The 16,009-nt window shown below is 39.8% G+C and overlaps 1 protein-coding gene across 1 annotated transcript in view; it reads right to left on the bottom strand.

Moving 5' to 3' along the window:
- ATP8A2 (ATPase phospholipid transporting 8A2) overlaps positions 1 to 16,009 on the bottom strand; it is a 337,944-nt gene that overhangs the window by 275,473 nt on the left and 46,462 nt on the right. The window contains exons 6-10 of the mRNA XM_063305756.1: positions 7,425 to 7,498; positions 4,856 to 4,925; positions 3,903 to 4,030; positions 2,480 to 2,591; positions 352 to 517 (exon numbers count right to left, since the gene is read on the bottom strand). Of these exons, the coding sequence (XP_063161826.1) occupies positions 352 to 517; positions 2,480 to 2,591; positions 3,903 to 4,030; positions 4,856 to 4,925; positions 7,425 to 7,498 (550 nt within the window). The remainder of the gene's footprint in view (positions 1 to 351; positions 518 to 2,479; positions 2,592 to 3,902; positions 4,031 to 4,855; positions 4,926 to 7,424; positions 7,499 to 16,009) is intronic.

The raw sequence follows: 16,009 nt of genomic DNA, 5'->3' as shown, positions 1-16,009 counted from the left end.
AATCCTGCTCTGACTGCAAATGTAACTTTACACTCTGGTCAAACTAGACAACTAACACAAAGAGGGCAGGTGTTTTTCTCTGGCACAAATCCATAGCTGGTTCTTGGGGCTAAAAACAAGACAATGAGAGGGACGCAGCAGACTAAATCGTAAATGAACAGGGTATTGGAGACCCAGATCATGTTTATCATTTACATGATGCAGAAGGTAAGGCAGCTGCTTTGAGCTAAACTTTAGGTGCTCTTGCGTGGATGCATCAATTTGAAGAATCTTCACAGCTTTCTTCAACTGAAAATGATGTTTCTGATTTTAAGATAAGAGCATATTTCCACACATCCAGCCTTTGCTTACCAGTGGAATCGAAGTACCAAATGACTTTTCCGTGTGTTCTGTTCCACAGTAAGGCACCCACAGAACTCACTAAAGCCATGACGAGAAGGATGCAAAACAAAATAAGAATCTGCATATTGGTCACTTTTTCTACGTTTGATCTCTTCAGTGGAGCTTTGGTTGAATTCTGGAAAGGAACAGCCACAGAATTACAATGATTAATTGTGCTCACAAAAAGAATAATAAAAACAAGATTAAATTACAGCCAGATATTGTGAAAGATTCACATCCATTATTAAAAACAGAAGCTGTGTTTCTCCTTATCCTTTCCTTCCATAACAGCTACCAGTTTAAAACACAGGATGCTACCTGCTTTGAACTAGTAGGCCAGCCTTCTCCAACCCAGTAACTTTCAGGAGTGTTGCACCAGAAGTCTTATAATTCAACACATCTGGATAGCATCAAACTGGGGAAAGCTGAAACAGACATACCAAGGGAGAGAAGACAAGCTGTGTTCACACAGCACACTTCTGGCTGCATTTCCACAAGTGCTAAGCTTAGTTAATGTTAATCTTGGTTTGTTTTTTATTGCTTAGCTTATACTGCAAACACAACCTGTTTGCGGTTCACTACATATTGTACAAAGTAAGTATCTTCTGGAATACAGTTCATGAGAAGCAGAGCTCCTAAACTGAATTGTAAGGGGAATGACCTAAAATGATGAGTTTTCAAGAAACACCAAACACAACCATATTGAAGCTTGACTTAATGCAGAGGGAAGGTGATTCCCCAACATAGGCTCCACCCACAGAGAGGGTGGCAATGCATCCCTGCTGAATAGCTGTCTGTAAGCAGTAGCTGTGAGGATCGTAGGTTCAGATACCTCAGTATTAATAAGCTTTACCACAAGCCTCTTGGAATATAGGAAAGATATTTTATTGAGATACTGTCCATTGTCCTGCAAAGTCACAAGTGAGTCAGATTCCCTTGCCCCCCGCATTAAGTCCACTGGGTTTTTTTGCCTTTTTGAAATTGAATGCTTGCAATGTCTTTCAGTTTTATAGCTCTGTTCCCAGTCTCTGCTCTTCGAGATGATGTTACTTTAGATAAGCAAGTCACCACAACAATTTCCTCTGTGTCTGCTTGTGACCTTTCTGTTCCTAGGCAACAAATCATTCCTCCCCCTCCCACATATACAACCCATGGCAGTGGAGATGTTCCAGAAGCTATGAACTATTGCTTCTGGGATGATCCTCTGCAGCAGCAGAATGAGCAGAATCTCCCCTAAAGAAGCATTAACTAAGGATCTGGCTGTAAATGGAGACACAGTCTTAAGTTATTTTAACCTTTTAACTACAGCTTGCTATTTAGTAGCCAACCTATTAAGGTTACAATATATATAGTTGTATGTGTGTGTATACACACACACACACACAACCCTGTATACATGCACACAAATATAGTTGTATTTTCTCCACACAATGAAAAACTGCAACCTCCTAATTTCTACAAACTTCTGCACTATTATAGTCACACAACTACCGCAGCTCAGTCTGAAAAACAAACAAACATGCAAGATGCACAATAAAGCTGCTAACTGGTGCAGAATCCCAGAAGCAGTTACCAGTTGTTCTCAAGGCATAATTTCAAGTATTGGTTTTAACTTATAAAATCCTAGATGATTGAGAACTTCATTATCTAAAGGGCTTGCTGTCTTGATATAAACCTGTGCAGACATTAGCATAAGTAGACAAGGTCCTATTAAAGTTGTGTCACATTCTGAAATCTTTTTCTCAGACCCATGGGAAAGGTCTTCTCTTACGTTCCTTCAAAACTATGGAGTGCATTCCCTCAGGACTTGTTCTGGGTTCTCACTTTTTCTGCTTTGGGAAAAGAATTAAAGATTCTCTTAAGCCAGGCCTGATCAGTTTGAGTTGGTTTTAACAATGATATTTATTATTTTCATGAGAGTTTTACTGTTTACAGTACATTTTATTTTTTGTTCTCATTTTGCTACATAAGCAAAAAAAAGTAGGGTCTAAGTCTTAAAATACCCAAATAATAAAATAACAAACATATACTCGAAACCACTGCTGGACTTCCCAGCAGAAACAAAATTAAGCCTTACAATGGATTAACAGCTACTTACCTGCATAAGTTTTGTGTCGTGTCCTGTGTAGACAACTATTCCTAAAACCCACTGAGTGTTCCTTATTTGTGCACCTCTTAGTAGGATCTGGTCAGGTCCAATTGGAACTGGTCTGATGAGAAAGAGGAGGAGAAGTTTACAATACAATCAAAAACAAAATATAGGTTTTCTAAATATACTCAGTAAATAAAGTTGTAGCTATTGCTGTTGTTGTTATTTCTGTAAGTAATGTTATTTCAAAAATTTCTTAATGTCCTATTTCAAAATTGCCCCTGCCCTATGGAAGACTCTTCCCCCAGAGGTGAGGTGGGCCCCCACTCTCCCAGCCTTCCGGAAAGGGGTGAAGATCTGGCTCTGCCATCTCGCGTGGGGTGTAAGGAGGGGTAACCAACCTTGGGGGTGGTTAGTACCCTAAAGATGCTCCCATAAATTAAATTAAGAACTTTTTACCATCTATCCCTTGGATTATTTAAGAATATTGTTTTATTGTTTTATTGTATTTTATTGTTTTATTGTATGTTAAGTAGTATTTATTCTTTATTGTAAACCGCCCAGAGTCGCTCTTTAAGTGAGATGGGCGGTGACTAAATTTGATACACACACACACTGTATATACAGTATATATAACAACTGTCAGGGTGACATGCAGTTAAAATCCCAATAAAATCAACAGAAAACAAAAACTGTCATGAGTAAGAATGGCGAGCAGGAGCTCCCATCCAGACTGTTAAGCGCATGTGTAGCACTGAGGAATTAGGTAGCCATTCAAAGAGACACAGATCGGGACCGCTTTAACCTTTGGGGTTTATATGGCTGGGTTTTTCCCACGCTTCTTCAGTTTGTTAGGATTCCTGTTATGTACAAGCAATAAAACATTAGAGACCAGTTCCTTGTCTCAGCGTGTTTCCTGGCAGTTAGGACACTAACACACAATAAGTTAAAATAAAAATTAAAAGCAGCACACTAAAAATGCCACAGCACATTAAAAGCAGCACACTAAAAAATGTCATCAATGCAGCACAAAGCAGTACAGGACAATTAAAAGGCTTGATGGGATCTATCAGTATTCTACCCATCATATTTTCTACTACCTGAAGCTTCTGGACTGTCTTAAGGGGTTATCTTCAATAATATTTCTTATTCATTTGGCATCATTCTGTCAAACAGTAGGGATATGTAGCACTTAGGATTTGAAGACCCAGCTTTTTCTGGGACTTACCTTATCACTTTCTAACAGACAGTGACTCCCATTTAACAAAGAATTCAATCATTCTCTGGAGCCATCTTCTTGTTCATGCTGTTTGCCACACCCCATCGCCAGGTCCCATGCACAGGGGTATACAGCTATTTTTGGAAGAGGTCTAGCCATGCAAGCTTCTGGGGGTGAGGGGAAGTACCAGTTGTTTTCATATCAACTGAATACCTTTGATTTTCAAGACGGAGATTTCCAGTGAAGTCATAGAGGTGACGATTAGGTCCTTCACACTCTATCTTCCCAGACATTTTCACCAAGTCTTCTTTTGTTTGGAGGTTAGCAGTCTGAATCAATCCCTGTAAGGAACCAAGCCATAGATATATCTGCCAAAATATCTATTCCTTTTCACACATTAGGAACATATCCTCATAGTTGCTTATCTACAACTTCCAGATTTTCTCAGCATGGGTTGGGTAGGAAGATAAGAGGAAGTTTGCCAACTCGTAAGGAACCTGAGATTCCTCACCAGTACAGAGACCACACACCCTGGCTGCTGTGAAGTCATTCCATCCTGATTCTATTCTAGCTAACTGAATGGTAGTTTTCCTCATGTTGGACCATCCTGCCAACTACTTTGGAAAGAAACAATGGAAGTTCCTGCTGTAAAGTATAAGAATGCCTCTGCTTTTCAAAGAGCAGTAACAGATAATCTGTCCGAAAGCTGATAAAAATGCTTCCACATACACTGTTCCAAACCACAAATGGTCCTATGAAAATAGGGAGAATATGTAGACAAATTCTGATTTCCTCCATTGCCAAAAAAGATTCTCAGTCTAAGCCATGGATTAAGAAAAGCCACTGCTCAATGGCCGAGGGCTTTCAATACAGAAACTTCAAAAGTAAAGTTCCCAGACAGGATACATAATTCTGGATAATGTGGATCTGGAATAAAGCAGCTCCCTAATTATAACCCTGGCAATGATCTTGAAAAGTGAACCCCCACTATCCCCCATGCTGCTGTTATCTTAAAATGAAGAATTATCTCTAGGTGCTCCTTTAAGAAAAGAACCAATATTCAGATCTCCATCTGCAATCACATGATGCAACTGATATGGCAAAAGAGCCCCAGCTGTTCCAAGTTATCACTTCATCACTTTCACCGAAACAAAATTTAATTTTACCTGTCGTATTTTAAGGTTGGTCTCTCCATCAAGATTAGCTGTTTCAATATAACACATTGCCTGAGGTTCACTGTAAAAAAGCAAAAAACAATCAAGCTTTAAAGGCAACCTCGAAAAAGAAAGATGCCTGCAAACAGACTCTTGCTTTCCAGAATCATTGTTGTTCAACCACTGATTTTCTCCCCCAAAATTACAATTATTACCCAAAGGATTTAAAAAATCAGATATTTTTTTTTAATATGCACACATTCAAAAAATAATTAATGCAGTGTATCAGAAAAAACACTACCTCAACAGCATGCAGACTCTGGTGAACTGAGGCCTTTTTAAAGAAACAGAATAAGTGAAATGCACGTGACACTTTAACACAGGGCTGTGTGGAGGGGTCTAGAGGAGGGGTCTGCCCTAGTGCCTTGTTTTAAGAAATAGTTTTATCAAATTTAACAGATTATTTTTAACAAGGATGATGATCATTAGTTGAAATTCTACTCAGATTTTGCCATCTTCTTCTGTAGTCTTGCATGGCAAGACTTTTTTGAGATGGTCATTTCACCAACTCAGCCCCAACTGGCTCTTAGAAAGTTCCCATAGAATTGCAGAATCCCTGCATCGTCTTAAAAGAAACACACACTTGGGTAGCTGTCAACTGTGCAAGAGCTTCAATTACAAGTTTTAATTTATTAGGCAGATCATCATGAATGTTTTGGCTCTTTCACCTTGCTGTAGCTCACATCCAGCACTTACTGTGGCCAGAAGCTTGTGGCATAAATATTATTTTCCTCATTTGTACATCTCACTTTCCTTAAAATCTTCCATCTTCCCTCCAGATTCCTTAAAATCTTCCCATCATCCTTCCCTGATGGTATTATTTTACCATCAGAAGATACACTTGATATATAGAATATTATTTTCAAAAATATGTAGTTCATATATTTCAAATTAATTTTTTAAAAGATTTTGTATTTTATGGAAATCTTTGTACTCAATTTACAAAGACCCCTGTAACTTTCTGCAAGCAACCCTTTGTTAACTCATTGGTATCACACTCTTACTTTTGTATGAAATTGCCAAAAAACTCCTACGGTTAGGTATGTGAAAAATCATATACATCCAGCTCAGTAAGGGAGAGCTTCCTCTTATCAACTGCACCACCACCCTTTCTGCCCAGTGAAAGTTTTTCTAAGGGGGACAACTGAACTATAATGAAATCCTGAATGAATAACAGAGGGTAAGCATTGCTGAAGAGCCAGTTTGCTGTAGTGGTCAAGGCACCAGGCTAGAAACCAGGAGACTGTGAGCAATAGTTTTGCCTTAGGCACAAAGCCAGCTGGGTGACCTTGGGCCAGTCACTTCTCTTAGCCCTTGGAAGGAGGTAATGGTACCTTAAGCTTTTTGTACTTTATAATACCTCTTTATTTCTGCATATCCCATAACTTAATTATTGCTATTGATTTATGTTATCCTGGAGTATTTAAGTAAAAGTATATTGGCAGTCAAAGCTTTTTGCTTTGACGTTAAGTGTATTTATATATATGTCTGTGTATGTGCCTAGTTCAGAAGCTTTCAAGTCTTAAAAAGAGCAAGCATTTAAACTTGAAAGTAGAACAATTTATTCCCAAGGAGAACTCTGTATCCCCTGCATACCTCACAGCTGGACTATCTAGCAGAGGCAAACAGCTGGATTTTCTGGTTAAGGAAGGACCTAAAAAGGTCAGGGAACAATAACAGCCTTCTCCAATAAAATACACTCACTGAGAGAAACGAAATTCTCAAGCAACCAGAGAAAATGGTAGAAAAGCAAGTCTTTTCCTCAGGGGAAGAAAAGTTTTGAGTGACCATAAGGCAGACACCAAGATAGTTTTAAAGGAAGCTAGTTATTATTTCAATAAGGGAGATTTTTCAATTCGGATACTGTTTAATAGCATGACATCAGTTTATACGGTCAGGAATTATTCTATTTATTTTCTTTGCATACTGCCCATTTCTGAAGGCACCTATCCATTTGTGCAAAAGGTTGTGGCAATTATCTTTTGTTGGAAAGTAGCTTTGGAAACATTTAGATGTATCATATTTAACAGAGGGAAGATAATGTGGAAAATATGACATTCTATGATTTCACTGTCGTAGCATCATGCTGGAACATGTGGATGTTTTAAATTGCTTCCATTATTTTTAGGTACATTTATATTTATGTTCAGTAGGCTGCTTAACATGGACTTAAAATCAAATTAATAAACATTATCATTATTACTGAATGATCCAAAGGAACAGAACCATGTTAGAGGAAAGAAGAACTAGGTTTTGTCAATGTCCCCTTGAGAGATGGAAGAAACAATTAAAATGTAAATACTATCATTCATTCTCATTTTGGGAGCAGTTACTGAGATCGGAGTAGCGTGCACCAACCTTTTTGACCTGTGTTATAAATAATATAAAATGAAGTAAGGGAAGAAGGAAGAGGAAGTATGGTCTTATCCTGTGTTGTGCTGATTTTTAAAAAGGCAGATAATGTGCTTTAAAACCTCAGTTCAGCAGAAGCCCAAGTTCACGTACATTCAGGATAGCTGACCTGGTAGATAAAATGATCATGTCTGCTGGGAGGTGCTGCCCATTGGTGACCTTCGCAATGTCTCCCACTGCCACCTGGTGACCAGGGGCAAGAGTGTAGCAGAAATGGGGAATAGAGAAAGACAGAGAAAGTCCATCCTATTGTTAGTTAGCTAATTACCAAAACAGGAGGAAAAGAACAGGTTGCTTACCTGAAACTGAGGTTCTCTGAGTAGAATTCAAAGTGTGAATTCCAAGTGATGGAGATCTGGGCCTGTGCAGAACTTGTGTGTGACAAGTTCTGTTCGTTTTTTCATACGACACAACCCTACCCCCTAAAGCATCTGTTAATTTGCACCCACACAGAGAGACCTGAAGAGACAAAACTCACTTTTCCCCCAAAAGCCTTCCCCTGAGTCACTTGCTGAGAAGGACAGCTATAGAAATCAAATAAACAAACAAACAAACAAACAAACAAACATTATTCATTTGATACAATGGCACAGTGCATTATGGAGATTTAATCTGGAGACTGATATGGTGGAATCTCAGCCTGTAGCTGGATTCATAGCTGTCAACCTAAGTCAATGGACTGACTTACGACTTAACCATTAAAGCTTAGAGACTTGTAAACTTCCTTTCTCTGTCTGTTTCCAGCCTAAGGGACAGGATAAACTGGCAAAAGCTGGTGCCTTGCTCATTCATCCACTTTTGGAAGATGGGTTCAGCTGGCAGGTCATTTTCTCAGTTGTTGACTATACCCAGAACATCAGAAATGAAGCATTTCCCTTGACTCAGCAGGCAACATCAGTTTTTCCAAATACTATAAAACTGAGTGCTCTATAACGTGGAGGAAAAAGAGCTTACCTAGCAAGACCCAGACACAATGTCTGAATGGTGTCTTTCAAGCTATCACCTTTATCACAACTGCTAGCCGAGTTTTAAAAACCCAAGGGCTTATTCAAGCAAGCAATATATAACTACATTAGGGTTTTCAAGTTTTCCACTACACTTATTCTCATGGCTACAGATTTGGTTTCATTGGTTCTAAAACGACATTTCTCATTAAAAATTTTCCTATTTGTAAAACCACATACTTCTACAGTTACTCTTATGTTTTCAAGATGTTCATAAGATTTTATTAAGGTCAGTATTTCTGTGCTTTGGATATAATGTTTCAAAGCTTTTTTTTTCTGTTTTCCCTGGCTGAATGGAAAAATCCTTAGTGGAAGGTCTAAGAACAGATTAAGGCATGTTAGAAAGCTCATCTAGACTAGTTGCAGCAAACTGTAATTATCTTTTACTAGAGAGAATTTCAAAGAAGTCCATCAGTGAGATTTAAATTATACCCTCTCCCAGGTTTTAACCCTGTCAGAAACTTCTAGAGATGAAGTTCTGTGGAAGCCCCATTGCCAAACCTTATCTCAGCAGAGCTACTGGCCACTCCTCTTGTTTCTGAAGACCAGCCCAACAGTAGAAGAAACAAGACAGTGAACAAAGTTACAGAATAGTTCACATTCACAAAGACCTTTTGAAAAACCTCAGCTACATGTAAGTAATCAAGTTCATCTTTATTATGATTGCTGGGATTCACACTGATGTGAGAGTATCAAGAGTCACTCCTTGGAAGGGAGATGGGCAGTGATAAAATTTGATAAATAAATAAATAAAATACTGTGTACACCTGGAGATCTTCAGCAAAGGATTTTTACCTTGTCGTGGTGCTGGAGCTTGAGCACCTCAATGATGCCATGAGCTAAACCGTGAAGGGCCACCCAAGACAGGAAGGTCGTGACAGAGAGGACAGACTAAATGTGATCCCTGGGGAAGGTAATGGAAACCCACCCCAGTATTCTTGCCGTGAAAACTAAATGGATCAGTACAACCAGAGATATGTCGGTATACCATCAGAAGATGAGACTCCCAGGTCAGAAGATGGTCAAAATGCTACTGGGGAGGAACAGAGGATGAGTTCAACTAGCCCCAGACGTGATGACGCAGCTAGCTCAAACCCAAAAGGACGGCTAGCGGCCGACGGTGCTGGTGGTGAACGGCGAATCCAATGTTCTAAGGATCAACACACTATTGGAACCTGGAATGTAAGATCTATGAGCCAGGGCAAATTGGAAGTGGTTATTGGTGAGATGTCAAGATTGAAGATAGACATTTTGGGCATCAGTGAACTGAAATGGACTGGAATGGGCCACTTCACATCAAATGACCATCAGATCTACTACTGTGGACAAGAGGACCACAGAAGAAATGGAGTAGCCTTCAAAATTAATAGTACAGTGGCTAAAGCAGTGCTTGGATACAATCCAAAAAACGATAGAATGATCTCAATTCGAATTCAGGGCAAGCCATCTCACATCACAGTGATCCAAATATACGCCCCAACCACAGATGCTGAAGAAGCTGAAGTAGAGCAGTTCTATGAGGATCTGCAGCACCTACTGGACAACACGCCTAAAAGAGATGCTATTTTCATCACGGGAGACTGGAATGCTAAGGTGGGCAGTCAAATGACACCTGGAATTACAGGTAAGCATGGCCTGGGAGAAGAAAACGAAGCAGGACATAGGCTGATAGAATTTTGCCAAGACAACCCGCTCTGCATAACAAACACTCTTTTCCAACAACCAAAGAGACGGCTTTATACATGGACTTCACCAGATGGACAACACCGAAATCAGATTTACTACATCCTTGGCAGCCAAAGGTGGTGGACATCTATACAGACAGTAAAAACAAGACCTGGAGCTGACTGTAGTTCAGATCACGAACTTCTTATTGCACAATTTAGGATCAGACTAAAGAGATTAGGGAAGACCCACAGATCAGCTAGATATGAGCTCACTAATATTCCTAAGGAATATGCAGTGGAGGTGAAGAATAGATTTAAGGGGATGGACTTAGTAGATAGGGTCCCAGAAGAACTCTGGACAGAAGTTTGCAACATTGTTCAGGAGGCGGCAACAAAATACATCCCAAAGAAAGAGAAAACCAAGAAGGCAAAATGGCTGTCTGCTGAGACACTAGAAGTAGCCCAAGAAAGAAGGAAAGCAAAAGGCAACAGTGATAGGGGGAGATATGCCCAATTAAATGCAGAATTCCAGAGGTTAGCCAGAAGAGATAAGGAATTATTTTTAAACAAGCAATGCGTGGAAGTGGAAGAAGACAATAGAATAGGAAGGACAAGAGACCTCTTCCAGAAAATTAGAAACATCGGAGGTAAATTCCAGGCCAAAATGGGTATGATCAAAAACAAAGATGGCAAGGACCTAACAGAAGAAGAAGAGATCAAGAAAAGGTGGCAAGAATATACAGAAGACCTGTATAGGAAGGATAACAATATCGGGGATAGCTTTGATGGTGTGGTCAGTGAGCTAGAGCCAGACATCCTGAAGAGTGAGGTTGAGTGGGCCTTAAGAAGCATTGCTAATAACAAGGCAGCAGGAGATGACGGCATCCCAGCTGAACTGTTCAAAATCTTGCAAGATGATGCTGTCATGGTAGTGCATGCTATATGCCAGCAAATTTGGAAAACACAAGAATGGCCATCAGACTGGAAAAAATCAACTTATATCCCCATACCAAAAAAGGGAAACACTAAAGAATGTTCAAACTATCAAACACTGGCACTCATTTCACATGCCAGTAAGGTAATGCTCAAGATCCTGCAAGGTAGACTTCAGCAATTCATGGAGCGAGAATTGCCAGATGTACAAGCTGGGTTTAGAAAAGGCAGAGGAACTAGGGACCAAATTGCCAATATCCGCTGGATCATGGAAAAAGCCAGGGAGTTTCAGAAAAACATCTATTTCTGTTTTATTGACTATTCTAAAGACTTTGACTGTGTGGACCATAACAAATTGTGGCAAGTTCTTAGTGGTATGGGGATACCAAGTCATCTTGCATGCCTCCTGAAGAATCTGTATAACGACCAAGTAGCAACAGTAAGAACAGACCACGGAACAACGGACGGGTTTAAGATTGGGAAAGGAGTACGGCAGGGCTGTATACTCTCACCCTACCTATTCAACTTGTATGCAGAACACATCATGCAACAAGCTGGGCTTGAGGAATCCAAGGCTGGAGTTAAAATCGCTAGAGGAAACATTAACAATCTCAGATATGCAGATGATACCACTTTGATGGCTGAAAGCAAAGAGGAACTGAGGAGCCTTATGATGAAGGTGAAAGAAGAAAATGCAAAAGCTGGCTTGCAGCTAAACCTCAAAAAAAACCAAGATTATGGCAACCAGCTTGACTGATAACTGGCAAATAGAGGGAGAAAACGTAGAGGCAGTGAAAGACTTTGTATTTCTAGGTGCGAAGATTACTGCAGATGCTGACTGCAGTCAGGAAATCAGAAGACGCTTAATCCTTGGGAGAAGAGCAATGACAAATCTCGATAAAATAGTTAAGAGCAGAGACATCACACTGACAACAAAGGTCCGCATAGTTAAAGCAATGGTTTTCCCAGTAATAACATATGGCTGTGAGAGCTGGACCATAAGGAAGGCTGAGCGAAGGAAGATAGATGCTTTGGAACTGTGGTGTTGGAGGAAAATTCTGAGAGTTTTCTTCTTGGACTGCAAGAAGATCAAACCAGTCCGTACTCCAGGAAATAAAGCCAGACTGCTCACTTGAGGGAATGATATTAAAGGCAAAACTGAAATACTTTGGCCACATAATGAGAAGACAGGACACCCTGGAGAAGATGCTGGTGGTAGGGAGAGTGGAAGGCAAAAGGAAGAGGGGCCAACCAAGGGCAAGATGGACGGATGATATTCTAGAGGTGACGGACTCGTCCCTGGGGGAGCTGGGGGTGTTGACGACCGACAGGAAGCTCTGGTGTGGGCTGGTCCATGAAGTCATGAAGAGTCAGAAGCGACTAAACGAATAAACACACACACACCTGGAGATGGGCCAGTGACAAGAGATAGGTGCTTCTAGAACTGTTCCTAAGCTTCAACATCACAGTAATTGTTCTCAGTGAAGATGAATATGGAGACTAGTTTTCTTTACAAAAACAATGAAGGGCACAGAGAGGAAGTTATCAGTTAACTGGCTGATAACAGAGTCAGATGGTGGATTCTATCCACCTCCAGAGAGGTGACGATAACACTGCTTTCCCGTTTTTAGGGTTCTAACATAAATGTTTACTCAAATGAATGGAATCAGTCCTCTTTAGATAAAATGTAAAACCTCAATGAATGCTAAGAGCGTGGAGATTCCAAATTGGTTGAGAAATTCTGGGAAAATTAAACAGTGAGATTAATAGTTATGGCATTATTCTTATAGCTTGCTAGTCCTTTGAGGAGAAATAACAAGAGCTGAAGAGGCTGTTTCCCATGGTATTACATAAAAGCTCAAGTTTCCAGTGACTGAAGAGGTCTATTCATTAACATAGACAAAACAAAAGAAAAACTCCAGGCAGAGACTGATATCATTACCAGGGCATGCAAGTTATGCATGCCTTTGAGAAAACATTTAATCTTCATGTGCAAAAAGAGAGAGAGAGAGAAACCTGGATGAGATCTTGAGACACAGAGATAACTGACAAATCCATAACAAGGCCACAAGAATGCAGTACTAACAGATTTTAATTCAATTAAAAAAGATAACACATTAAGAAGGGAAGATCAAATTTTCAAGGTTCAGCAAATTTTAAAATGTTTACATTTAGATGCATAGCACTGGCACACTGAAGGCTTTTGGGATGCATCCAAAATGCCTTTTATGTCTTGTGGTATTTGGACAAAAGTCATATCCTTTAAGCATCAGAAGAAGAAAGTAAGTTGCAACCACTCATAAACTTTCCTTGTTAGATAGAAAATAGAGATAAACCATGCTTACTTTAACCACCATAGAATGGTGAGGACGTGCAGTGAGCACTGTTTCTCATTGAACAGAAAGAATGAGTGGGAATAAATTAAGAGTTGGCCCCTTCCATGACAACAGAAAGACACCCCTGCAAAGATTCATGGCCAAGACCAGCTCTGATGAAAAAAACAGTGCACTTTTAGCATTGTGGGGGGACATGAACAGATTGCTCAGAACGTGTTCCTGCTTTTGGAACAGACAGAATCAGTCCCATAAACTCTGCACTATGAAAAAGAAGAGGTAAGACTCCAGTCTTACATTCTGTTGATATATCATAGCTAGTAATATCCACTGCAGGTTGAAGGAACATCTTGAAGACCTGGAGTACTTTTAGAAACATGAGAAATTCAAAAACATTTATGTGAAGATTGTGGATTTTCTGCAGAGTTCCCAGTTACAGGGGTACTGGAAATAATCTCTCCATCCATTTTAGGAAGTATCTATGTAACCATAAGACTCAGTTCCAGCCTAGCAAAAGGCATATCCACCAAAAAGGTTTATCACCCTTGAAGAGTGACAAAGCATTTTGGAAAGGGGTGCAAAGAAGTTGAACAGATACCCTGGTAAGTGAATGTGATGAAGATACCACAAATGACACATGCCCAAACGAGTAAAAGAATCATTGTGCAGGTTGTCGTTATGGACCTTGACAATTTGAGGATGTGTGTGATGTGAGGCTTGTCACAATGACAATCAAGGCTAATGTGTCCCATCCACACCAAGGAAGTCCATGCTTCTGTCAGAATCTACTTGAATAAATTGGATCACTAGCCTAGTCCTTCTGACTGAGTTGTAATCTTATGCCAGAAAGCAAGGAAAAATAACCAAGGGAATTTAGAGTTCAAGGTGCAACAAGGTACTACATTTAAATAAGGGACCACCATGATCCCTTGAAGTTATAATTGCATGACCACTGTAGCTGTATAGTCTGTTAAAGTCATGGAGTACTGTAGCTAAATCAGAATGCCTCAAAGCTGGACACAGAGTCCCTTGAAGGAGAACTAAAGGCACTAATAATTTTCTTGAGCAACTAAAATATGAAAATAGACATTAGTGAGATCCATCAATTTCCAACCAAACTTTCTTCCATAAGAATGAAAGGATAATATTCAAGATGATCATTTGGTTATGAATACAGGCTGCGGCTATTCAGTGACGTGAAGTATTCTGAGAAGAAATCAGCTATGCCTTCACCTTACTGAACTGACTCTACTGTTCTTTTTCATAATGAAATAATGATATCTCAATGAATAGGCATCGTAGCCTTGCTCTTTAAAAACATCTGAAGAGGCTTGGTATGAAATCCTATGGACTATATACACTGTGAAGTATTCAAAACAATATGGAGAGCTGCATTGCAAAGTGTTGGTACTCTGTCAGTCTGCAACCTAAAAGACTGCCCTCTTTAAACAGCAAATGTTCACTCCTAGCCCTACATTCAGAGGAAAGAGCCAAGGAAGATAATAATACATGATGATGCAAAGTAGCAGAGGCAGCCATCACTTTAGATTATAAGCCATCAATGTGTGTTGATATATTTCATCTACTAAGCTAAGTGCTAAGCTGCTATAATGTATTTTATTTTGGCAATAAGTATTTAAAAAGAAAGCAGCAGTCTTCCTCGTGAACCTGATAAAGGTTCTTAGTGTGTTTAGATGTATGTGGTGTGGAGATAGCTTACTTCACAAATCCTCAGAGGTCATTAGTGGAGCCAGCAACATGTGCATTTCCACGGGAAGTATAAAAGACTGAAAGTGGTGAGGCAGAAAACTGCTGCTCAGATCACACAGAACTGCCATGTAAACACAAAGCAGGTGCATTCCAGTCTCAAGCCTGGAAAAACAATAGCCAGGGCTCCATTGGCCAGAAAGGGCAAGAAAAAAAGGCTTTAAGATTTAAATCCTAGGGCTACAGATATGACTTTATTTATGCATTCTGCATCAAGCAGATCTTCTGTGCATATATACAGTAACTTATGTTTTGTCTGCAATAAACCATTTATATGTCAAAATCAACCTGACTTATTCGTCCTGGAAAAAAACATTGAAAGTTCCCCGGTTTCCTGAGGTATATTCCACAGAGGGTCCTAAGTGCTGCCTTTTAATGGCCACTAAGTAGTAATTAAATAATATAGTGCCTATACTTTTGACAGCCTCCTGCTTAAAGTGAGGTATCTACCCTCACTATGGCCTCCTGGAAACTATTAAAACAGGAGTTGATCTGGAGAGCCTAGAATGATGTATGTCACCCAAGGGGATTGTAATTATGGTTTTATGATTTAATCAGTTTTCATTTTCACCATGGACATTTTATTTCCATGCCTTCATTACTGCAAACTGCCAAGTGTTTCAGGATTGGAGCAGGCAAGAAATGCAATAAATAATAAATAAGTATTCAAGGAAACTATTGTGAGGTACTGCCAGGTTAGCAGAAGAATACAGGAAAAGATATGGGTGATGGGTTCCTGCCAAACATTCAGTCAAGAAGGTTCCAACAGAGGTACAGCCTGCAAGCACAGATTCCTATTAATGTGAATCAGCTAGAACCTAAGGAAGAATGGTGTCTTATGTACCTGTCATGGTTCTTTTTCAAACCATACCCAGTTCGATTGACCAAGACTTAAGAGAGACACAAAGGCACTGGACCCCGGACCAGGTGGCCTCTTTATATCTCCCTATACGGGATGGGGAGACTTTTTATTTTGTAAAACATGGGTTA

The sequence above is a fragment of the Candoia aspera genome, chromosome 5, assembly GCF_035149785.1.
Source record: "Candoia aspera isolate rCanAsp1 chromosome 5, rCanAsp1.hap2, whole genome shotgun sequence".
NCBI lineage: Eukaryota > Metazoa > Chordata > Lepidosauria > Squamata > Boidae > Candoia > Candoia aspera.
The sequence above is the reverse complement of the archived record's forward strand: the minus strand, read 5'-3'. Positions and strand labels throughout refer to the sequence as shown.